We start from the raw sequence: 25,320 nt of genomic DNA, 5'->3' as shown, positions 1-25,320 counted from the left end.
GAACATTTTGGAGCGCCGGAGCCCCGGGGTGCTGGGCTGGGGCTGTGCCGGCTGCCAGCAGCAGCCCCAGAGGGACCCCGCCTTTCTCCGAGTGCTGTAATTCCTGTTTCCAAACGGCAAACAAATGTTAGGCAGCTGCTGCAGTAAAATTTGAAATCAAAGCCAAGTCCCCCAGGGGTGCCAGCAGCGGCTGGGGCGAGGAGGGGCGAAGGATGGGGCCGACCCCAGCACGGGGCAGGGAAACGCAGCCCTGGTCTCGGCGGGGCGAAGGCAGCGGCTCCGGGGGTCCCGGTGAGTCCCACGGCCCCAGCGAACGCAGACGCTAAATGTCACATCTCCCAAGGAGCCCTAAATAACCCCACGGCTGCTGTAACCTTTATGGAGCCCTCCTGATTCACGCGTTAGCTGTTACAATAGGATAAACTTGTTTGCACACCTGGCTGTGTTTTAAATAGGTTTAATTCCTTTGTGCCTCTCTGCAGCTTCCCCCGATGACTAAATGACTTGTCAGCTGTCGAAGGCTGAATGCTGACAGCTTCAACTTGCCCCCGCGCTGGTCTGTCCCCCCCGGCAGCATCCCCTGGGACAGCCGTGCTGCGGGCAGCTCGGAGCTGCTTGGGTGGGGGGGGCTTGGCCAAAAGTGCGGTGCTGGCCCCCGAGTGCCCCTTTCCGTAGGGTGGGAGGATGTGGGGTGATGGGGGCGAAGGGACAGCGAGAGGCAGCGACACTTTAGGGGGTCGAACAGCCTCCAGCGGAGCCCCACGGTGTGGGGCAGGCTCCCGGGAGGGGCTGGCCCCCAAATCCCCCCATCAGTCCCTCTGCCGAATAACGGGGTCCCCCCATCCTCCAGGGACAGCAGCCGGGGCGGTGGGCGAAGGCACCGATCCGGTGCCGGCAAGGAGGGGATGATGCTGGGGCTGGATCCGTCCCCAAATCACCCCAAAGGTGCCGGTGTCCCCCCGCTGCCCACCGGGGTGTGGGGGGGGGCCGGGGGAGCCGGGGCTGGTGACAGCCCGGGCGTCCTCCCCGCCGGGGCTGTTGGGTGGTACCCGAGCGGCGACGCCGAATCGGATCGGACCAAAGCCAGGCGGGATTAGGGAGTGGATTACCGAGACCTGTTTCATTTTGGGGACCCGGTTAGCGCTAGCCCTTCTGCACGGTACAGCAGGATATAAAAATAGGACCGTAAGGGAGCATATTAATGAATATGGAAACCTTCTTTTCTGGTATTGCGCACTCATAAATGAATCCACTTTATAGAGCCATAGCAGAGAGGAAATGACTATTCGGAGCCTGATTTATCTGCTCAGATGCTTTGTAGTACTTCAGATTAATAAAAATATTTAATAAAGAATCAAGATGGTTTATCTGTAATGCAAAGAGAATCACATCCCCTGTATTTTTATGACTGAAAAATTGGAAGCGGGAAGAAATAATGATATAAGCTACTGTATAAATGACAAAAATACCCATTCTGGTTATATGCATTGCTGTACAATCTTTTTCTATCCTATAAACATAATATATTCTTATGCCTATTTCAACTGATTCAGTAGTCATATGCTGCATTGTGCAGTTTAATACCATCCCGTCCTCAACAGCTCTGGCAAGTGATTAAATAAGAAATAAATTTTGCTGTCATTGCATTTAAAATCAAATCAAGGATCATTTGTTACCCCAAACGAACCAGTTATCCTTCTCTGCTCGTAAGTAGGCTGCTGTTTGCTGAAACATTTAGAAATGTATATATAGTAAACTCTTTGCATAATGGCTTGTACTGTAATATGATCTTTATGAGCCTGCCGCTCTGGAGACACTCGGAGGAACCAATAAACAGTACATTGCTTTTTTAATTTAAAGTTATAGGTATGAGACGTTTCATATTCTCCTTATATTCATCTGAGCCTCATTGGCCGTGTCGTGGAGCCGGGGCCAAAACTTCGCTTCCCACCGGTGCCCCCCAGACCCGGCACGGCCACGGCACCGTGGGGCATCACCGCGATAACCCCCCGGTGTCGCCAGCCCCGGCCGTGCCGGCGCAGCCCTGCCCGACCTCTCGAGCATCGGGGGTCCCGGCACTGCTGTCCCCCGGGGAGAAATACGGCAGCGCCGAACCCCGACCGTCCGCCCGGGGATCCGCCCAGGAGGAGAAGCAAACCGTCCCGTTCGGCAAGCGCATTAAATTGAATGTCACCGCCTCGTTAACGGCCCCTCGCGTTACCACGTGTAATATAAACTTACAAATTCATTGCGATACCTTCTAAAGCTTCTTTAGCTGCTGCTGAAACGAAACCTGGCTAATAACCATAATTTTAAAGTCCATTCTTGTTAGAAGACTGTGTCTGACCAAATGTCTTTTGTTGGCTCATTATTTTAATTTCTCTCCTCCCCTTGAGAGTTGCCAGTTTTTGACCACCTACACATCGCGGGGATTTACCGGGGAGCAGCCGCTGTTTCTTATGGGCCTCCTCATTGACGGACGACCCTGCAAAACTTGGATGAACAGCCTGCCTCGTGCTCCGGCTGTGTGACAAAGCCCGTGATGGGAACCTCTCTTCTTAGAAAGAAAAAAAAAATTAAAATTTCATTTTAAAAATGACCATTGTAAGAAAAAGGAGGTTGCCCGGGGTGCCCCACGCTGGGTCGGGCATCGCCGCTGGCTCCCAGCCCTTTGCCATCAGCCCTGTGTCTGCCACGGGCCCCGCCAAATCCAGTGGGTAAATTATTTGTTGCAAATTATTTGCTCAGCTTTAATTATCAAGTTTTGGCACCCATTAGTTAAACCGGTTAATTTTATTACGGAGAAAACAACAAATCACAAGGCTGACAATAATGAGGATGAACAGGCATTTAATTATCCTTGTTCTAGACAGAACAATTATTAATTTTAAATTGCAAAAACTCATTTGAAAAGTTTGGAGTCTGGAGAATTATCGTGGGGAACGTAATATTGCTGCGGGAGATCTACGGTCAGCTGTTTCATTAATACCAGTAAATCAAGCAAATCAATTCCTTCACCAGCCTCTTCCTCCCCATTGTAAAAGGCAGGAATAAAACTAATAAACCTGTGCTGGGGTTTTTGTTAGAAGAGGTCTGGTGGGCCCAGAGCAAGGCTGGTCTAGAGCCCCTCTCCCAGCCGCCGTGCTTGTGCTGGACCCGGAGGCGTTTGCAGCCCCTCTCTGCAACGGCGTTTTATCCTGAATGAGGGGCAGGGACCCCCCGGCAGGGCAGCCGCCGGCCCGCTGGGAGATTGTCCTGGATTCGGCTGGGATAGAGTTAATTTTCTCCCTAGTAGCTGGTACAGTGCTGGGGTTTGGATTTAGGATGAGAATAACGTGCTAACGCACCGCTGGTTTAGTTGTTGCTGAGCAGTGCTTACACTGGTCACGGACTTTGCAGCTTCCCCTGCTCTGCCAGCGAGAAGCTGGGAGGGGGCACGGCCAGGACCGCCGACCCCGACGGGCCCAAGGGCTATTCCATACCGTATGGCGTCATGCCCAGTATAGAAACTGGGGGGGTTGGCTGGGGAGCAGCGATCGCTGCTCGGGGACGGGCTGGGCATCGGTCGGCGGGTGGTGAGCGGTTGCGTTGTGCATCACTTGTTTTGTACATTCTTTTATCATTCTTATGATTATTGTTGGCTTTATTATTATTATTACTATTTCTTCCTCTGCTGTCCCTTAAACTGTCTTTGCCTCAACCCACAGGGTTTACATTGTTCTTTCCGATTCTCTCCCCCATCCCACCGGCTGGGGGCAGGGTGAGCGAGCGGCTGGGTGGGGCTTGGTTGCCCCCTGGGGTTAAACCACGACAGCAATCCAGCCTCAGCAGCACCCATGGGTGCCCTTTGGGGTGAGCACCGGCCCCCAGCTGAAGAAATCACCGCTCACCCTGAGCACGATGTCCCCAGGTGAGGACGAGGAAGGTGCGGTGTCCCTAGGTATGATGTCCCCAGGTGAGGATGAGGAAGGTGCGATGTCCCTAGGTATGATGTCCCCAGGTGAGGATGAGGAAGGTGCGATGTCCCTAGGTGTGCTGTCCCCAGGTGAGGACGAGGAAGGTGCGGTGTCCCTAGGTATGATGTCCCCAGGTGAGGACGAGGAAGGTGCGATGTCCCTAGGTATGATGTCCCCAGGTGAGGATGAGGAAGGTGCGATGTCCCTAGGTGTGCTGTCCCCAGGTGGGGACGAGGAAGGTGCGATGTCCCTAGGTATGATGTCCCCAGGTGAGGACGAGGAAGGTGCGATGTCCCTAGGTATGATGTCCCCAGGTGAGGATGAGGAAGGTGCGATGTCCCTAGGTGTGCTGTCCCCAGGTGGGGACGAAGGAGGTGCGATGTCCCTAGGTATGATGTTCCCAGGTGGGGATGAAGGAGGTGTGATGTCCCTAGGTATGATGTCCCCAGGTGAGGATGAGGAAGGTGCGATGTCCCTAGGTATGATGTCCCCAGGTGAGGATGAGGAAGGTGCGATGTCCCTACGTGTGATATCCCCAGGTGAGGACGAGGAAGGTGCGATGTCCCTAGGTATGATGTCCCCAGGTGAGGATGAGGAAGGTGCGATGTCCCTAGGTGTGCTGTCCCCAGGTGAGGATGAGGAAGGTGCGATGTCCCTAGGTGTGCTGTCCCCAGGTGAGGATGAGGAAGGTGCGATGTCCCTAGGTGTGCTGTCCCCAGGGGAAGGTGCGATGCACCCAGAGAGGATGGGAGCAGAGGGATGGCACTTGCACTCACCAGGGCACAGCGTGGAGGATCCCCACAACTCTGGGACACTTCAGTTCCCTGCCCTCGGGTCCTGCCCCGAGCAGCTCAGCGTTGAGGCAACCTATAGGCAAAAGGAAAAAAAAAAAAACCCAACAAAAAAAAGTTGGGAAAAAGAATCTGAAGCTTGGAGAAACAAATGAAATCTCATCATTTATCCCCAGTGGTCAGTGGCACAGATAACATTTTTCAAAGTGTAATTGCAGTCAATTGTACTTTCCCCCCAGTGCCCGTCAGCTCATCTTTGCTGGCGTGATAAATGTTAGCTTTTAAGCAAGAATGGATTGATTATTAATAGCTTAGATACCAGTTACAGGAACTGCAATAAAACTAGATTTTAATTTCCCTCTCTATTAAGGAATCTCATGTTTCATTCAACGTAGAGAGAAAATAGGGGGTTTTGCAAAGATATTAGATTTACTGCCGCTATAAAAGATCATTGATGCACCAAACTCTGGGTTATATTTGACCAGTTTTTCAACAAAAGGCAGCCTGGTGGGTCGCCGAGGCTCCCCCGCGCCCGCCTCGGCCCTGGCCGGTGGCAAGGGGCTGGGAGGGGACGCTCTGACCAGCGTTAAGGCATTAACTTTAAAAAACCCGGTACTTCAAGCGAGCAGTCGTCTCCCGTGCCAGGGAACCTCGCTGTCGGGGTGGGGGGGACGCAGCACCCCGGGGTGCCCCGTGCCCGTCACCTCTCCCGCCCCGGGCGGTGCTCGTGGCCCCAGACCACCCCGGCAGCGGCGAGCGGGGGGTTTCAACGGTGTCTTGATGGCAGCAGAGCCCGGCGCCTGCTCCTGCTCTGCTCTAACCCCCCTCCCGTGTGCTCCTGCTTGCCATTAAAACAAAAATCCCTGCAGAAAATCACTTAATCAGGGTAGGGATGTTTCGGCTGTGATTTGTGTCTAAATCAGGAGAAAAAGCATAAAAGCTGCCTTGACTGAAGAACATAGTTGTGCATTTTAATCTCTTACAACTTACTTTTATGATGTAATTCTGAATTATGTTATTACATTTGTATTTAGAGAGCACACCAGATGGTGCATGCAGTAACACTTTAAATTAGGGTTTCCCAAATACACATTAAATTTAGATTTAATAAGACAGTTATCACATGGGAATTAAATACCAATTGATTATTTATAAAATATCACAGCTCAGCAAAGCGTGCGACTCAGCCGCCTTCTTGCACCGCAGCCGGTGCAGGGGAAATGCACCTTTAGGGAGCGACTGGGGCTCCTGCCCCGGCTCCTGCTGGGCACCGGTGGCCACTGGCTTCCCCGACTCCTTGCCGCCTTGTCCACCTCCTTGGCACCTTTTTCGGCAGTGGCGGACGGACACGAAGGGAGGGACGCTGCCATGCTCCCCCGGCGCCCCGGCGTGCTGTCTATCCCAAGCGTCACCCAAATCGGAGCGGTGACTCCCAGCCCGGCGGCCGGAGGGGGACCGCGGCTGGGCCGATGGCTGTTTCAGACCAGCGTCGCCCCTGGGCACACAAAATCACGCCCTGACGGCACCTCCAGCCAACAAACCCCGGCACGTCCCCTTCGGCCGCTCGCAGCCGTGCCCATCGCCTGCGGCCCCGCGCCTACGCCGAGCCGTGCGCGTGGCTTTCGGGCAGGGAGGTGCTGCTGGCAGACACAAAGCGGCTCGTCCCCTGCAGCGGGTCCCGGTGGCAGAGGGTCCCCAGGGACACGGGGCAGCTCTGCCCGGGGGTGCCCAGGCACCGGGACCCAGCCCCGGCTCTGCGCTGGGCAGCGATCGCAGCTCAGTCGCTGCCTGAGCAGCTCCATTCCGTGAAAACATTTAAGATCCTTTGCTGCCGCCGATTTATTTTTTTTTATTATTATTATTATTCAGAACTGCAATATGCTGCTCATATACTCTGGGTAATTTACTTTTCTAATCAAATTGATTTCCATTCAAATGAATTCTCTTGTCCGTCTCTATTCCAGTAATGTTATTTTAAGCATAAGCTGTGTCTTGGTACAAATGTATAATCAAACGGGTAGATGCAGAGGGCATTGTGGTACTTTATGGTGAATCAAATAGAAGTGAAATTATAGAAGCTTTTAGGTGCAATAATTTATGTATTGTAACTCCTGGTTGGGCCCAGCAAGTGAGATTACATTCCCCTCCTGGATTTATCTGTCGTCTTGGTTTGTGGCTCGGCATTTCTTCCTTTTTTTTTTTCTTTTTGTCCTTGCATTGAATTAGACTGATCTAATTCCTCCCCGAGAGGGAGCGGAGCCCCAGGGGGACGAGGGCTGGGCGAGGGCTGCCGGCCCTGCGGGACCCTGCCCGGCCCAGCAAGGACCGGACCCCACCGCCGAGGATTTGGGGTGCCGCCCTGCCGTCATTGCCCCCAGCGCAGGCAGCATCAGCCGGGGCCAAAGCCCAAGTGCCTGGCTCACTTAGCCGCCCTCCCGCAACGCACCCCCCCGTTAGCTGCTCGGGGAGCGGCCGCACATTAATTACCTGCACGCCCGCGGCAGCTTTCCCGCAGACACGTGTTAATTGCCGCCATGCCGCTGCCGCCGTCGCTGGCTGTCACCGTCCCTACGCGACCCTGAGGACGTGGCCGGCCGCCACGCTCACGCTGCAACCCATCCCTGCCACCCCCCACCATCCCTTCGCCAAACCCGGGGCATTATCATTACTATTTTTATTATTACTCTTAAGCTACCCTACAATAACACTCCAAAGACCCCGCCTGCAGCCCTGCTCGCCGGGGCTGATTTATGTGCCGGTGGCAATCTTAATTCAGCGCCGGTGCACCCAAGTCAGCGCCGCAGAGCAAGGCGGGCACAGCAGCGCGCGTCGGGAATGATGCAGTTCCTACCCTTCACCCTTTATTTGTATTTTCTGTCCTGCACGATATATATCAGCCATCGCCGGTGCTGGAGTGCCGTTCCACAGTCTATTATAAAACGGCTTGGTGCAAAAGATGCATATAAATAAGAGAAGCCGTGAAGTGTTCCTCAGCCGCTGGTGCAGGGAGCGCTCGCGGCCGTGATTTATAGCATCTGCTCGATGGGCCTCTCTGGCATAAATCTCACACTTCATTCACATGTACGGAGTCGGGGAGAGGGAGCGGTGGCACCCCCAGCACCCACGGGTGCGTGCCCTCCCCGCCGTCCCCCCCGCGCCACCCTCCCGGGCAGAGGTCTCGGGGAAGGGGAGGTGAGCGGGGACGGATCCAGCCGTACGCGGTGTCTCGGCTCCGGCCAGGTGCAGCTTTTGCTCTCTCCTCTTTCCCACAGGGCTGAGAGCAGGGACGGTGCCAGGCTCGCAGGGGAGCTCGGCGCAGATGGAGCGGCGTGGGACCGCGACATCGCAGCCCCGGGCGTCTGCTGGCCACCTACTGGCATCCCCAGCTGCAAAGGCAAGGACCAGCACCTTCTGCAATGGCCAACACCTTCTGCAATGGTCAACACCTTCCCAATACCACCTGCAGTGGCCAACACCTTCTGCAATGGCCAACACCTTCTGCAATGGTCAACACCTTCCCAACACCACCTGCAGTGGCCAACACCTTCTGCAATGGCCAACACCTTCCCAATACCACCTGCAGTGGCCAACACCTTCTGCAATGGCCAACACCTTCTGCAGTGGCCAACATCTTCTGCAATGGCCAACACCTTCCCAACGCCACCTGCAATGGCCAACACCTTCTGCAATGGCGAACACCTGCAATCATCAACACTTTCCCAATACCACCTGCAGTGGCCAACACCTTCTGCAATGGTCAACACCTTCCCAACATCACCTGCAGTGGCCAACACCTTCTGCAATGGCCAACACCTTCTGCAGTGGCCAACATCTTCTGCAATGGCCAACATCTTCTGCAATGGCCAACACCTTCCCAACGCCACCTGCAATGGCCAACACCTTCTGCAATGACCAACACCTTCTGCAGTGGCCAACATCTTCTGCAATGGCCAACACCTTCTGCAGTGGCCAACATCTTCTGCAATGGCCAACATCTTCTGCAATGGCCAACACCTTCCCAACACCACCTGCAATGGCCAACACCTTCTGCAATGACCAACACCTTCTGCAGTGGCCAACATCTTCTGCAATGACCAACACCACCTGAGATGGCCAACACCTTCTGCAATGGTCAACACCTTCCGCAATGGCCAACACCTTCCACAATGGCCAACACTTTCCGCAATGACCAACACCACCTGCAGTGGCCAACACCTTCTGCAATGGCCAACACCTTCTGCAATGGTCAACACCTTCTGCAATGGCCAACACCACCTGCAATGACCAACACCTTCTGCAGTGGCCAACACCTTCTGCAATGGCCAACACCACCTGCAATGGCCAACACCTTCCACAATGACCAACATCACCTGCAATGGCAACACCTTCCCAACACCTTCTGCAATGGCCAACACCTTCTGCAGTGGCCAATGCCTTTTGCACCCGCCAACACGGGTTTGTCTGCCCAGGGCTGTGCTGCTCCCTGGCCCTCCTGGACGCGGCCCTACCCAGCTGCCTTCCAGAGCCTCCTGCTTTCCCCTATCTACAGCCCACATTTCGGGACCTCTCCAGGCACCCGGGAGCAAGTTCCTGGCCCTTTCGGCCTCACGTCCTCTGCCGCGATGAGGTGATGGGGGAGGATCTGGGTGGTGAGCTCCCCTTCGCCCTCCTGGGGTGCTACGTCATCAGGAGCCGGTGAAGAGCAGCGCTGGAAAAGATAAACTACAAAAAAATCAAAAAGCAGCCTAAATCTGCAACCCAGCGGGGACTGCAACAAGCGGAACAGCTTTCACTCAGTCTGGGCTTTTATTTCCTGGAGAAGGAGGCAGTCGCTGTGGGAGACCTGGATGTGTTTTCCCCCGGCCACGGAGGGCGGGGCGGTGTCCCTGCTGCCCTGGGGCTGGTGGTCCCCGACCCCAGCGCCCACCTGGCTGTGTCCCTGGGAGCCCATGGTGGGGACAACCCGCACCCAGGGCAGCCCTGTAACAGCCCGGGGGCCAAAAACCGGCGGGGGTGGAGGTGCAGAGCCAAATTCGGAGAGTTTGAGGGGGTGCAGCGCTCCAGCGTCTCTCCCTCTGGAGCAGATCCCGAGAAAATGAAGACAGGTTTGAGCCTAGAACCCGGAGCTGCCTCCCCGAAATCAGCTGTGATCCAATACAGCATCAAAAAATAGTCACTTTTTAATGCCCCGGCGAAGAGGGCACCCACGGGTGCACCCGTCGCCCCGCGGCTCAGCCTCCTCCCTCTCAGCCGGAGGGTGCTGCCGAAATCACGGCCCCGCGCTGGGCAGAGGGAGGGCGGCCGTTTTATAACAATAGCCATAAAATTAATAACATTAGCTTGAAGAGGAAACCTTTCTCCAGCCGTCCCGCGTTCGCTCCGCTGGTTTCCCCGCGCCGTGCCGGCTGCCGCAATGCGAGGCACGTTACAGCCCGGTCCTGCCCCCCCCGCACACTTTCCCTCTGCACATTTCTACAGCAACGTCGTTTACTTGGTTAAATAACTCATTTATCTTTTTATACTCTCTGCAGATCATAATACACCCACTCTGACAATACCGCACACCAAAGACCTAATTTTAGAAATGGTGTTTATAAGTAATCAGTTTGAAATATTGGAGCGGTCGTATGATGGGGTTTTTTTTCTGAAATACTGACGTTTGCAAGAAAGCTGCTCATAAGGAAAATTCTGATTATAACAACTCATTTAGAATAAATCAGTTTGAAATGGTTTATATAACATGGCGGTATGTGCCGTACATGAGCATCCAAGTTTCTGTGTTTTTCCTTTCAGTGAGATGAGATTAAATGAAACCCCAAATGCAAGTGGTTTTGGGCACTGGGGTTTTTTTTTTTTGGTTTTTTTTTTTTTTTTTGCTAAGCAGAGCAAATGCAGCTTCTCAGCAATTTTATGGCCAATTGGGTTGGGGGAAAAAAAAAAAAAAGACAGACAAAAATTACAGAGAGCAGAATTACCACCCTCGCAGCCTGCCCTGCTCCCAGCCGCCCCGACACCCCCAGCCCTCCCTCCCAGCCGGGGGGTCCCTCGCACCCCGCTCCACCCGCCCTGCGAGGGCACCTCAGGCTCTTTGGCTTTGCCGGGGGCTTTGCAACCCTTTTCCCGCGTCCCCATCCCAAAGACAACGTCAACCCGTGCAACAACCCCATCCCTGGGCAGAGCCCGAGCCAGGAGCCCTGGGGCAGGGCTCGGACCTGCCGGGGGTCTCCTACGGCCTCACCGCCGGAGCATCTTCCCTCTCCACGCCGGTTCCTCATCCCCCGGCAGCAGGGATGGCGAACGCAGCCGCAAACGCCGCACCTCACCGAGCATCCTCGTCCTGCGCCGGGGCCGGCCTCGAGCCACCCGCTGCCCGAGGCCTGGCAAACTCGTCACACGTATCCGCGGGCTGGGTGCTGGCTCCCACCCTGGAAGCGGGGCTGCCCGGCGGGGGCACGGGGGAGCCGGCCAGCGGAGCTGCCCCCGCAACACCGATTTACCTGCCCGTATTTTCGGAGCCCGGTTAGGTTTTTCCCCTGATGAAGCGGCAGAAAGCGCTCGGCGGCGCGGGGGAGCGGCGGCTTCAGCTGATGCTGCGTCCTCCGACCTCGGCCGGGCGCTCCGGCAAAGCGCCCGGGCGCCGATTCGGGGGGCTGTGAAGTCAACTTTAAAAATTACTAATAAGTAAAGCGAGCTCGGGAGGGAGGGAGGGTGTGATGGGTCCAGAAGAAAAAGCCAAAAGATGCCCAAGCCAGCTCAGGTGAGGTGGGGGGAGAGCCCAGGGCAGGGCAGGGAACCCCGAAAAGCCCCAAATTTGGGCAAAAGCATTCAGTTGGCCAAGGCTGGGGTTGGTCTCACACCTCGGCGCGGAGCGTGGCCCCTCGGGGCAGCGCGGGGACGGGGAGCCCCTTCAGCACCTATTAGCAACCCCTTCCGCTCAACACCATCCACCACCCAGAAAGAAGGAACCCAGAGCAAAGAAAAGCTTTTAATTGTAATTTACTTTATTATTTTGTAAATGTGAATTTTACAAAGCGTTTTACAATTAATGATCACATTGGGGTTTTGTTTTTGTTGGTTTTTTTTTTTTTTTAAATGGATTTTTCATCATATGAAAACAGCTATGAGCACAGTTCCAACTCGGGGGTCTTAATCTTTTCTCTCTTTTTTTTTTTAGTTACTGATATATCGTGTCAGCCATGGCTACAAAATAACAGTCTTAACTACACAGAGTAAGAGCACATAAATACTAGTGAATAATGCACGATAAAAAAAAAAAGAAAAAAAAAAGAAGCTAGCATCGTTCGTGGCTGAGACAGTTGAGGAACATAATTCAGTGGTACTGTGAGATTTCCTTACAGCACAGAAAGTATTTTTAACAGTCATGAATTACAGTACTACTTAATACCCTATGAAGACGGTTTAAAAACAACCTTGTACTTTAAGTCCTTTTTTCCCAAACATTCTGTCCAAAGGATTAATGTTCTATTTGAGTCAAGTGCCATCCAAATATTCAAGTCAAAAATATTTATACATTTATACTCAGTTGTTTTTTATTTATTTATTTAGTCATTCTTTCTTTCTTTTTTTTTTTTTTTTTTTTTTTTTTTTTTTGTCTGCTAAAAATAGTATTGCAAGTTTTGGCTTTTACCTTGACATAAAAATCACAATTTTGTGTGCAAAACGCTTAACAGTGGAAGAAACTCATTGGAGGAGTTGAGGGGTTTCCAATGTGAGTGCGTTAGACCTCAGCCCCCCGGGGCTCGCGGGGCTGGGGAGCTCCCCGCTCGCCTCCCTCCCGCCCCGCGCGCTCGGGGCGCGCTTGCTGACAGCACGACCGATTCAGACGGCAGGAACGCTCTGAACAGCAGGTGAAGCCCAAGGTGGCTGCGGATGGCAACGTGCTGGCGGTGGGGATTTACTGCCGGGGAGGCGGCCGGGGCTCGTCCCGGTTTCCCGCTGGCCCTTCTCCGCTCGCAGCGAGCTACTTCCCGAAAAACAAGCGATCTGAGCGAAACCCCGGTGGCAAAGGGCTGAGGGGAGGCGGCAGCCCCCTGCGTAACACCAGGGCTAGGATGCTCCGCTCCCTCCCACGCCGGTTAAGCCGTGGGCAATTCCAGTTTTGGGGGGCCGGGTCGGGTTGAACCCCTCGCCCGGCCGGAGGAGCGGAGCCCCGGCGCGTGCCACCCACGGCTGGGCTCCCCGCCACCAGCCCCTCACCCCCCCGGGGCAATTTCTAGGGTGAAACCACAGTTAGAAGAATTAAACCATCAAGGTGACAAGAAGGACCCGCTCCCCATCTTCTGCCGGCGACACGGCAATGCCGGCACCATCCCTCCTCCCCGAGCAGCCCCTGCCTGCGCCGGCGTCACCGCGACCAAACCGGTGCGGGAACGTCGCCGGCTTGTGGGACACCGGGGGGCTCGCCCCGACCCTCGGCCAAGGCTGGACCTGGAGGACAGCGAGACGCGGGACCACGGTGGGGCAGAAGGCCATGCAGCCCTTCGGCAAAGCGGCAGCCCGCAGGTGGTGGTGTTAATTGGCGCTAACGAGGAGAGGGGCTGGCTTCTACACTATATGGCAGCTGCAGGTAACTTGTATGCTTACACTCCGTTTGCTTTAAAGGTGCTTGGTATAACTTTAGATATATAATATACATGTAATATTGCTAATAGTCAAGCATAAGAATAAAGGTGCAGACATACCATAAATACTGATGCTTTGATTTTACACTATCAGACCTAGATGAATGCAGTTTCCTATTCACATTATAAAGCAGCCCCAAATTCTATAATTTAAAATAGTGTCGTAAACAAAGAGGAGGAAGGAGTCGGTTATGATCTGATCTTCTTAATCTGTTTTCCTTGGAAAAAATGATCAAAAAATTCTAAGGCACTCAGGAAAGCCGCATACAATCGATGGACTGCTCTGTTCTCACCTTACATTCAGTATTTTAAAGGGGTTACTTTTTTTTTTGTATTTTTTTTTTTTCGGAAGAATACAATCATTACCATATAACATTTTCAAACATATCATTAATCCTCCACACACAGGAAACATTAGTGCAAAATGCTTGCCCTCATCTACCAGATAAGGAAAAAACCCAACGCCCTTCACATTGTAGAAATTTGCCTTCCTAATAATAATAATTAATAAAATAAACAAACCCAAATCAAAAAAAAAAAAAAAAAAAAAGAAAGAAAAGGAAAAAAAAAAAAAGAAAGAAAACCCCCAAAATATACAGGAAGTTGTGCTAGGTATAAAAATATATATTTTCACTGTGCAACTTGACTCTCTTCAGACTCTCTGTCCTAAGCCATTCAAGTACTTCTGCTGCTGCCCCCCCGGGGTGGCCCCGCCGGCCGGGGCCGTCTGTCTGGGCGCGGGTTTGGTCCAGAATTAATACCTACAGCCAGCTGCGAACCCCGGCCGGAGGGCTCGGCCTGCTCACCACACCCCAGCAAGTGCCAAAAAGGAGAAGGAATCCTCTGCAATATCTTTTTTATATATATATACGTGTATATATACGCACACAGACACACACGGAAGGGACGCCTTTTGATCTCCGACGCCCGGATCCACTCCCAGCTTGCCTCAAACTTTTGGCAAACCCAAACTTCTGGGGAGGCGATGGGGGATCAGGGGGGTCCTCAGCCAAACCTGACCCCCCCCCCAGCCCCGCCAGCCCGGCCGAGCTGCCCCAGAGCTGGACCCCAGGAGCTGCTCCCGGGGGGCCGGGGACACCCCCGGGGCCAAGGAACCGAACGGCTCCATCTCCTCGGGGGGGCTGGGGAAGAAGCCCACCCCAGCTCGGCTCTCTGGTCCCCCTGCTCAGGTTTGGCCTCCTCCCACGGCGCTGCCGGGCGGCGGACGAGCCGCGCCAGCTCCGGGCTGCGGCAAGAGCATGAGTTTTGTTTGCCGACGTGGGTAAAGTGCAAATAGAGCCCCCGGCCGTGCTCGTCCCCGCTCCCCTGAAGCATCGCGCGCCTTTACACCGGCTCGGCGTGCCACCACCTGCGCCGGCCCCCCGGCACCGCCGGCGGCAGGGCACCCGGTCCAGGCCATCACGGTCCGCCCGAGCCAAGCCGTGCCAAAACCCGAGAGCTGTGCGAGACGTGAGGCAGAAACCACCCCGTCATCGATTTCTTTTTTTTCTCAGGGCAAGGAGCAGTGGAACAGGCTAAGCGCCGGGCAGCTTTGTTATTAGGATGCAAAAAACTGCTTCAAGTATCGAAGAAAACAAAACAAACGGCCAAAAGTTGGGTTATCCTCTCCCCCCTCCCCCTTTCCCAATGGAAATACAAAGAAGGAAGAAAACCCTGAGCAAAGCACTGTCTGGATTCGGGAACCAAAGCAGTTAAGAAAAGAAGAGCACAGCCACAGTAGCCTTCCAAAGTGACTCTTGGTGCACCTTGCGCTTGTTCATAGTCCCAAACTTGTTAAAGAACAAGCTGTAAATGTCATTAAAGCAGGCCGTTTAGTCACAGTAAAAATAATAATTAAAGAAGAAAAGAAAAAAAAGCCACACTTGGCTTTCACGTCGCTGCTCCCATCCCTCGGAGGCGCCCCGGCCTCGGCACCCCTGCGGGCACCCGGCACCCCCTGCCCGGCCCAGGCGCAGGCAGGAGGCAGCGAGCGGGCGGTGAGCTGGTACCCGCTGCCCGGCCGGGCTCCAGGGGCACCAGAGCCAACACAGCCCGGGGACATCAGCTTTCAACAGAAAAACAATGACAAATAACTCAACATTGGGCTTCTTCCCCAGAAGGGCTCATCCTCCAGAGGAGCAAGAGGCGAAACGCTTCCTCCTCCCTAAAACCGCTCCACAGAAGGGCACAAAGCTATTTAAAAAAAAAAAAACAAAAACAAACCCTTTTTGCATCCAATACCCTTCAAATTATTAAAAAGCGAGAGCAGGCTGCTGCTGGCCTGGCCCGGGGCAGAGGGGAGGGGGCAGCGGGCGAGCCCGGCACGCCGGCGGCTGCACCACGCTCTGCCTCCGGTGCGGATGCTGCCGGGAGCCGATGCCAAGAGCTCCCGGCTCTGTGCCCTCCAGAGCAAGAACAACGTGCTTTCCGTGCTCAGATTCCTCTCCAAAGCCCCTCGCAGGCAGCTGAGGGGGGCTACTCCCCCCCCCAGGAGGTGGCCCCTGGACTTGGTCTGCCTGCCTGCATGCCCCGTTGCCCTGCGGCGATGGGGTGCAGTGGGGTGACGCGAGCCTGTTCGCCCAAGAAACGGGTGACGTGAAGGTGCAAGCAAGGAGAAGCAAACGGAAGGGAGTCGCTGGGAGGGAGGGAGAGAGAAACCAAACCCAAAACCCAGCCGTATTGGGAAAAAAACCGACAACAACCACTACGCCGGCCAGGGTCTCCACCTGCATCCCACGCGGTCCTCCCGACACGTGCAAGCCTGAACTCCTGCGGAACCATCCCTGCTCTGCGGAACCGGATAAAACTCCCCGAGACGACGGCACCGAGCCCCCGCCAGCCTCCGGCAGCGGCTGGGCACCGTGGCACCCTGCCTGCAGCACCCTGCCTGCAGCACCCTGCCTGCAGCACCCACGGCAAGGGGCTCCCTCCGACACCAGAAGCCTTTAACGATTTCCCCCACCCTGTCCCACTTGGCTAGAGCCCTTCTGCTAGAGACAAACATCGCCAGTCACAGCACTTGTACCCTAACACACCTTGCTTTCCTGTTAAGTGACGGTAAAACTTTCTTTAGAGGACAAGGTTAACGATGGCTTTACTTCTGAGCTGAGTAATGGATGGGGTGGTGATGACGGGGAGGGGTGGTGGTTGGGGGGGGTGGCTAGCTTTTCTCCTCCCCTTCTTAAAATTAAAAAAAAAAAGGAAAAAAAAAAAAGAAAAAAGCTACAATCTTATAGACTAACCTCAGGAATATCAAAAAAGGAGCCCAATATTTTTTTTTTAAGTAGGTCGCCACAGACCTAGTCATTTACAGTATAACGAATGCGATTATTTCCTTCATAAATTTTAAATACAAGCAGAATAAAAATCACATTTTTTTCAGGCAACAGTAGCAGTTCAGTAGGTAAGTGGCTTGATCACATTTTTTTGTTTTGTATTAGTAATGCATGCAAGCAGCTTTAGTATTACAGATCCCTTATAGGTCACGAAACGTTTGCTCTCTTTATAAAGTCCCTCCGTAAGTACCATCTTGTCTTCTCACGGGAGTTTCGGGCCGGCTGGAGGAGCCCGAACCTTGTTCAAAAGGTTGCGGAGTGCTTTGGGTATCCGATGCCATAGCATCTGTGGCAGCTGCCTCCTGTATCACAGAGCCAGCCCCTTCGGCATCCTCGCTCTGTTCGAAGGACTGGTTGGATCCATTGCTTAGCTCTACGTTCACTGTGTTAGTTCTCAAGGCTACTATAGTTCCTGAATCGCTCCTCCTTTCTGCATAGATTCGCTGCTCAAAGACCTGAGCAGTGTTGGGCTGGAATTCAGGATCCAGGGGGACACTGTTTGTGGTGGAGCCCATGACCGTGCGGTACATCTCCATCCCTTCCGGCAGCATGGACTTAATCTTCGGCAGCCAGCGCTTGCGGACCCGGCGGGCGTTGGTGCACATATCGGCGGCTATAACATTCATCTCGCTTTCCTTAAAGCTCGGGGCAAAATTCTGACAATACACTGCAAAGACAGGGATACATATAGCTGAGGATTCAGAGAAAGCAACACAAAGGCGATCACGGCCTCCGCCCCGTCCTAGAGACCTGCCGCAAGGCGTAGCGTGGGCAGACGCCACGGAGCGGAGGTTCACCCCTGGGCCAGAGCTCTTGCAAGGAGAGACTTACAGACTCCTCCGCTCGAGACGGACGCAACCCAGAAGAGAGAAAGCCAGAAGGCACAAAAATCCCAGGTGGCACGGGGAAAGGGGCTGGCGAAGGACCACGCACTCCCCGGGGACCCAGCGAGCCCCAGAGGCACCAGGCTCCTGCCTGCAGGACCCAGCCTCCAGCCGGAGCGCGGCACCACAGCCGCAGCACGCCGGGACGGCCAAAAGCAGAGATGGACACAGAAAAGGTGAACACGAACTCCTCAACAGTAGATCCGTTAATGGCTCTTAAAACCACGGGGGTGCAGGCATGGCTGCGGGGCAGGAAAATCTCAGAGCCGCTCTCGACCAAGCGGCACGGCCTGAAGGACCGTCCTCTGCCCGCCCCACGCCTCACGCCGGCCGCCGCAGGGCCGACCAGCGCTGCGTGGACCGCCGGCCCGGCCAGCGCGGCCGCTCCAGTATCCCACCAGGAGCACGTCCGCTGGCGCGTACCCTGCAGAAGCCCAGCCATACCTCGGCTGCAGCCCTGCTCCTCCGTGGGGGCCAAGCACCCGATGTTACGGAGCAACATCGTCACGCTGCCATGGTGAATAATTATCAACTAAAGCTTGTGCACGGGCTATTTCTCTGTAAAATTCAGGCTGTAAGGTGTCGTCTTATGCCCTGACACGTGACAGAGTGTCGTAGGCACGGGCACTGGACAATGACGCCTTTCCGACCTCTAAAACTCTTTGCAAGCCTCAGCAAGGACCAAAGCTGGAAGGTCCCGACCCGGGGCTCTCCGGGGTGAAGCTGCTGCCTCAGGAGAGCACCACGCACAAGCTATGGGCAAGCACCAACAGCACAGTCTAGTGATTTTGTATGTATTGAACATCTGCCATCTCATCCCTTTTCTCCACATGCTACAGATCTCAGAGGGTGGCTGGAAGGCCCCTGGAGTTCAGCAGCACAGCAACAGTTAGGGAGAGGAAAGATTTATCTTCCAAATCTTAAAAATAAAAAATTAAAAAAAAAAAAAAAAAAAAAAATCGCTTAGAGTTTCATTTTCCAGCGCAATAATATTTACATAAAGATTTACTATCCAGAATCCAGCGAGGGAGAGAGAACACATTGCTTTCCGCTGTATATCAAGGCCACGGAAAACGGACTCCGCTGCACTAACCCATCAGGGTGTCCTACACCACCCAGGTCCTCACTCACCAGCAGGCACCTTTTGCCCCGCAGCATGCTCCTTGTATTCAAGGGTGACTGCAAGAGCCAAATATTTAACCATTTGCTTCTGGTGCCTGCCCTAAGTAATTAAACTACCTTGATGGAAGTAACAAACCTCTCCGATTTCTTACATAAACACCAGACGTTGGGCACACAGGGAAGGGCCACCCGTCAGGGAGCCCTGCGCATCCCAGCCCTGGCTAAAGTTAGGGCGCTGTGTAACCATGCAAACACAGGGGATCTTACCTGCCGGACAGCAGAAGGGGTGTTAATGAGCTGAACCTTTTGTACCCCCAGCTCTGAGACAGAGCTCAGCGGCTCTACAGACAGACAGACAGACCGACCGACCAGCCGAGCCGCGCGGCACGATGCAGAACTTTGTGTGGAGTTCACATGTCAAAAACAAAAGCTCCTGTTGCTTTATGCAATCTTTTACGAAGGCAATTATTTGCAGCAGGGCTCCCCTTTTATGTATTTAAAAAAAAAAAAAAGTTTACAAGAATCTATTCAAGGAACTAGCCTGCAAACCGAACAGAAAGGCTGCTAGCGAGATGGAGAGCAGATCTCCCACGCTACCAGGGCTCAAGCAGCCGGTGGGTCCCCCGCTTCCTGGGGACACATTTACTGCTGAAGACCAACAGCCCCAAAAGCCCAGGGCACCGCAAAGCACGGCTGCCCTCGGGCACCGCCACGGCCCGGGCACGGCGGGGCCGGCACCTCCGAGAGATGCGCGGAGGGCGTCTCGGGGAGATGGACCGGAGCTGTACGCTCCGCTGCGGTAAACCAGGGGCTTTGGCAGAGCCCTGCACTCAGATGTATCCGAATGCACGGCAGAGCCCTAGGGCATAAAAGCCAGCACACGGAGAAGGCCTGTTTCAGCGGTATCAAGCTCTGAATGTTGCCAAAAACATAATTTTGATTTCCTTCTTAGGAAAGAGCACCTATCAATAAAATAATTAACTGTGAAATTAGTGCTTTAAAATATAGCAAAATAGTCAAGCAGCAATAATGTTTTATAGTAAGATACTGCCAAGCAAATTAAAAAAAACCCTCACTTCACCCCCCCCAAATTATGCAAAATAAAAAATGAATTAATTTTCCTATAACCTAATTTCACCGTATGTAGCTCCCATATTACTCAACAGAGACGGCCTTCCCTGCTCAGGTTTCGGCTTTGCTCTCGGCATGCTGTTCCAACAGAGCAGCAGTAAATCTCTCTCCTTACATTTGACTGCATTAAGAACCCTGCTGTCCAGGGGCTTCCTGCTGGGATCGCTCGTGGAGGACCGGATTCCAGTTCCGCAGCTGTTGGCAAGCGTGTTCCTGCAAGAAAGGCAAAGAGGGACCCTTACACCGGGGACTCCAGGGGACAGCGCGTCGCAAGGGGACACCGTCCTCCCCCCGATAGGTTCTTACGGAGGGGTCACCACGTTACGTGATTTTAAGACGAGGAATCGGAAAACCGGGTGCTCGGGTTCAAGCATCGTTGAGGAAAAGCACAGAAATCAGCGCAGCGTACACAGAGGCTGAAGCACTCACGCCACATTACCTATTAACGCGGTTAAAACACCAGAAAATAAACTGAATCCCTTGGGAGAGCACAAAGAGCACGTACCGATCAAAGAAGGTGGCCAGAAGACGTCTCAGAAGGACCTTGTGTTTGACACCGGCACATAAGTGGCAATTCATCAGCTGCCCCCGGGTGATGTAAACACCTGAGCCTGGAGGGGTAGGAGAGGGAGAATTCAGAATTAAACCCTTGCCTCGCTGACAGCACCGCCTCCGAGCCACCACCAAACTGCTCCTCCTGCGCTGGTCGGTCCCGACGACGGCGTGACGTGGGAGGGAGCGCGTTCTTCACGTGCTGCTACGAAAGCCCAACAAGGATGGCAGGATTTTTGGAAAAGCCCCAGCAGGGCCTGTTATCGCAGTCCCTTGGGGTCTTGGCAAGTCCCAGGTAATAATAATTCCTAATTTTATCTGTACAGAAGGGAAGTCTATGGAAATCAAATGAAAGGACTCTTTTTTTCTTGCAAGTACACACAGTGCAAGGCTTTATACTGTGATTTTATATGTACAGATCAGATTATTTATTCTTTCGGAAGGAAGAAAACCCCAATCCATTTGGCCTTTTCTTTTCTCAAGTGAAAGATCGCAGAACGCATAACCAGAAAGAAAGGAAAAAAAACTGTCTAGCAGAGAAAAGGTACTCGCTTACACTACAGATCTAACCGTTTCCAAAAACCCCAGCCCATCACCCCTTGGTACTTCTGGTGAGCAGGGAATTTTCCTTCTAACGCACAGGAACTGCTGACTTTGAAATACCCTGCCTTTAAGGATGTTCTCCAGAAGAAAAAGGAGCCCCTGCCAAAGCGGCTTCACGCGTCCAGGGGTTTGGCAGTGCTTTACAGCAGGTTTCTTATCAAACGCTTTTACTTGGCACATAGCTCACGCAGACCGAACCGCTCCTGCCTCAGCATCGGCTTGCAGGGGGAGGTTACGCCGTTTTTCAAGCGTACTGTTATACAAGGGGGTTTTGGTATTTGCTTTTAATTACGATTAAATAATGGGTGGTATCTGGATCCACAACATGCTCTGTTCTCAAGATATAAAACCAGCTACCGGAGAAATAAAATTACCTCCTGGATTTCCAGGAAAGCCTACAGATGACCGTCCCTGATCTTCCGGATGAAGACAGGGCCGCAGAGCAGCCCACGCTGGCGGGCTGCGCCGGGGCAGGCACCCAGCACCCCCCGAGCCCGATCCTCTGCCCGGGGACGGCAGCTGCCTGCACCTTCCCCGCCGCTGCGGGCAGCCCGGGCCACCGGTCCTGCCCCAGGAAAAGCGAGCATCGCTCCGGCTCTCGGAGCCATGCTGCTTCTCGCCACGCTCCGTGCACAGTATCTGTCCATCCGATGTACTATGATGACTGCAAGGCTTGGTGAAGACCCTCTCGGAGAGAGCTGCTGAAGTTTGCAGAATCAATTACGGCATGAAAAATCGGAGGCGAAAGGAGAATACGCCGAATGGAGAGTCGAGGAAAACTTTTGCTGCGTGCTCCGGGGTCAAGCCCCCCCAGGTCTCACCAGGTTTGAGACGGGAATTAGCTTTCTTCAGCAGCGGTATTTAAGAGATAAGCCATCAGAGGGAATGCCAGATGCTACCGAGGGTAACTTCACTTTAATAAATAAAAAATAACCGAGGCAGCCACTATCAGTTAGAGATATTAATCTACTTTTTTTCCAGATTGAAAAATGTAAATCAAGCAGAGCTGCCTTGAGCCAATTTGCAGCTCTCACTGTGAAAATAACCTGCACCACTTGATGGTTTTAAGAAGTCTCACATAAAATGTAAATGGGTACAAAATGAATATTCCAGATACAAAATAAATACTTGTGGTTGTACGCTGTGTTACAGCGTGTGTGTTTTACTCCTGCTTTCCATCAAAGACCCGTCCTCGATCTGATGGAAACCTTTCTGGGCATCCCCTGAAATCCAGATTTCTTCTACAGACTGAAAATAAAATCACGCTACTCACCAAGAGAGAAATGACCAGAAAGAAAAGGCAACTGATTTGGATCGATTGCGCTGCCACGTGTCCTTTTTGTACCAAGGGCTTTACAGGTATTAACGAAACCTCCCCGCCTGGGCAGCAGGTACGGGCTGTCGTGCAAAGATCGCTTCACCTAAACACAGCTACGCCCAAGGGAAAAAACTTCCCAACAGCGTGGGCTATACGCCGAGAGGACTACTGCAGCAAAGGGAAGCTGGGGGGAACTTAAAAAAGCAGAATATAATTCTTTAAACTGGGATTTGATCTGGACACCACAGTCAAACATCCATCTTCTGTGCAGTGCTCGGGGTACCCGAGCTGGGGCCACCGTTTCACGGCTACCGGATTTCTCTCTTTACCCAGCTCTACAACACCAGTATCATTAAAAGCTAAACAGCACCATCTTCCACCTCAAGTTGGCCATAAATCCTTTATAGAGAAGTAGTGAATTCTCCCAATATTGTAAATTCCCCCCAAAATGAAAATGAAGATAGAAGAAAGGACCAAACCCAATTCCTTCTCTTCCTTCCCACTGCAGCGTTTGACTGTTTAATAACATCCCCAATTTTTAAAAAACTTTTACAGGTTTTTCAAAGCTTGTTCACTGACACAAATTTTATCTCCATCGCTTTGTAAATCTTATAATGCAACAGGTTTTTTGGTTTGGTTTTTTTTTTTTTTTTTAAGATCTGTGCATCTAAATCAAAACACAATTGCGATGCAGCCCACACCAATCAGGAAGAACACAAGCTGGAGAATTCAATTAAAATGCTAAATTAATTCAATTGAATAAATCCTGTTACTGACACATTTTTCTATCAGCAAATTAAAGGAAACAGAACTTTTTAGAAGATGATTGGTGATGAATAATCCAGAAAGACACAGCAAGGGCACATACGACGCATGATTCCAGCAACGGTGCAAGCAAGATGAAGAACACGTTTCAAGAAGGAAAACATCAGTGACCTCCAGGCATTCTCAAGCAAAGAAAAGTTACCCCCTTATTACCTGCAACGAGCTCAAGTTTTTCTCCAGGATCTCCCTCTGAGTAGAGTTTTGGGTGACAACGGTATCCAATTTGACTGATAAGACTGGCTGGGAGAGCAACTAGATCCCGTCGTATGAGGACACAGGAGCGGTTCTCCAGTGGGATCTGCTCTGGCTTCTCTTGAGCAACTTAAAAATTAAAAGGGAAACCCATTAGAACAGTGTATTATGCAGGCACAACATTAACAGAAGGTCAGATTTTGACTTTTTCAGGTAGCTCTTGGAAATAGTCCTCCCTCCAGAAACAGGACCATTCGCCAGGGCTATCGACCGCAGGGCAGACGCCACCTGACAGCGCGGAAAGATGCCCTGGTCTCCCCCACCACCCACCGCAGCAGTCTCGTATGCACGTTCGGGTTCTACGAGAGGGATTCTTGGAATCCAATTACACTTTAACTTTTCCTAAGTTAATCATTTATGAAAATGGGCAACTCTGCACAGCCGGCATCGTTCTGGAAGTGCAGCACACGGAGCCGGCTTCCCCAAACACTCCCAGAAGACCCACAGGTTACTTCACCAGGGGTTTCTAAAACAGGCAATAATTGCCCGAGTTTGATAAATACCTGCATCAGTACCATAACTACTCCTCTCGATGGTTTTTTTCCTGCTGAAGTTAAAAGTCAGACTCTGCAGATACCCACTGCACTGAGAAAGGTCACTGTAGCCTCCCCCCAGGACGGCACCCACCAGCCACCTCCTGCAAGCTCCAATTCACCCCCCGAAGCACCTTCTCTTATTCTGCCTTTCGCAGGCTAACGTTTCCTCTCAATAACAAGAGAGAGCCCAACCAACAAGCGAAAAAATGTTATTAAGCTGTGGCTTCAAAACCGAACTACTGGGTTTTGCCAGGACGCAGCTGCGACTTGCCCCGACGTACCGTCCCCGGAGCCCACCGCTGCCCATTAGCAACCATTAACAGCGAAAAGCTGAAACTGCCGAGCTGCCCTACCAGCACCGCGGAAGTCTGGGTCTTGTGGGCGTACGGAGGATTCGCTTTCTAAAGCACATTGCCAGTGCAAGTCCGCAGGCTGGCTTAAAATTACAATTTTTGACAGCAGAAGCGGGCTGACGCGGGTGCACGTCAACTCCAGCTGCACTGGGACGTGGTGGGAGCAGCTACAGTTCTGAAGGGCAGCCCAGCCCTACAGTGATCCGTCTTTTTTCCCCAAAAAGGTTTGATAACGCGGCAAGTGCCTCACCTAAAATCAAACCCAGCTCTGTGCTTCAATATCTGTGAATACAGAGAGAAGAAAAAGCCTCAGCAATTAGCATTTCTGAACTCAAAATGTCTCCTACTCAAGAGGTGTCTTTTTCTGCAATTATTTCGGCGTTCTGGGGAACGTTTTTTCCACTCCCTAGATAAAACAGCAAGTTTTGCAGACTTGTTGCTGCAGTAACCAAAGGGTGATGGCTCCCGTACAATGGGAGCAGTGTTCTAACTAGGACATGCCCCGCGCCGCTGCCGTGGCACCCTATCGCAGGCACGGGGCTGGATGCTCCCTCCTTCCCTAAAAAGTTGGAATACCAGGAGGACGCCCCGTGCTCGTGGAGCTGCACCGCGGCAGAGCAGCGTTTCCTCCAGTGATTAAGGACCAACAGCAGCAGAACGCTTCACATGATGTTTTAAAACTAACTTCTCTTGCCATCACGGCCCAATTCTCTACGCAAAGCGGCAGGGCCTTGCGGTGCTGATGCGCATTGACATACAGAATTCTCACGGAATTTCAAGCGCAGTCCTTCCCTGTTTAATAGCACTCGCAAGCATCCGGGCACCCGCTCCTTGGAGATGGGAGTCATCTTCTGCTCACATGAGGAAGAGACCTGCTATATTTCTGATGCTTTCAAACAGTGATCAGCAGAGTATATCCAATTAAATACTAGTATTTTTTCCAGCTTAAACAAATCCAAAGCAGATGGGCACTAGGTATGGGAGAACCAACACCCAGGGAGGGCTCGCTCTGCTGTCCTT

General features: G+C 52.8%; 1 protein-coding gene across 3 annotated transcripts in view; it reads right to left on the bottom strand.

The window, feature by feature from the left end:
• Positions 1-12,316: 12,316 nt before the first annotated feature.
• Positions 12,317-25,320, bottom strand: part of NACC2 (NACC family member 2) — a 64,821-nt gene continuing 51,817 nt past the window's right edge. For all 3 annotated transcript variants that reach the window (XM_075519289.1, XM_075519291.1, XM_075519290.1), the window contains exons 3-6: positions 23,313-23,480; positions 20,367-20,472; positions 19,977-20,074; positions 12,317-17,391 (exon numbers count right to left, since the gene is read on the bottom strand). In XM_075519289.1, coding sequence (XP_075375404.1) covers positions 16,892-17,391; positions 19,977-20,074; positions 20,367-20,472; positions 23,313-23,480 — 872 coding nt within the window. In that variant the 3' untranslated portion in view covers positions 12,317-16,891. The remainder of the gene's footprint in view (positions 17,392-19,976; positions 20,075-20,366; positions 20,473-23,312; positions 23,481-25,320) is intronic.

This window comes from Mycteria americana, chromosome 17, assembly GCF_035582795.1.
Source record: "Mycteria americana isolate JAX WOST 10 ecotype Jacksonville Zoo and Gardens chromosome 17, USCA_MyAme_1.0, whole genome shotgun sequence".
In the NCBI taxonomy this organism is placed as follows: domain Eukaryota; kingdom Metazoa; phylum Chordata; class Aves; order Ciconiiformes; family Ciconiidae; genus Mycteria; species Mycteria americana.
Note: the sequence above shows the minus strand (reverse complement) of the source record. Positions and strands in the feature narration are given on the sequence as shown.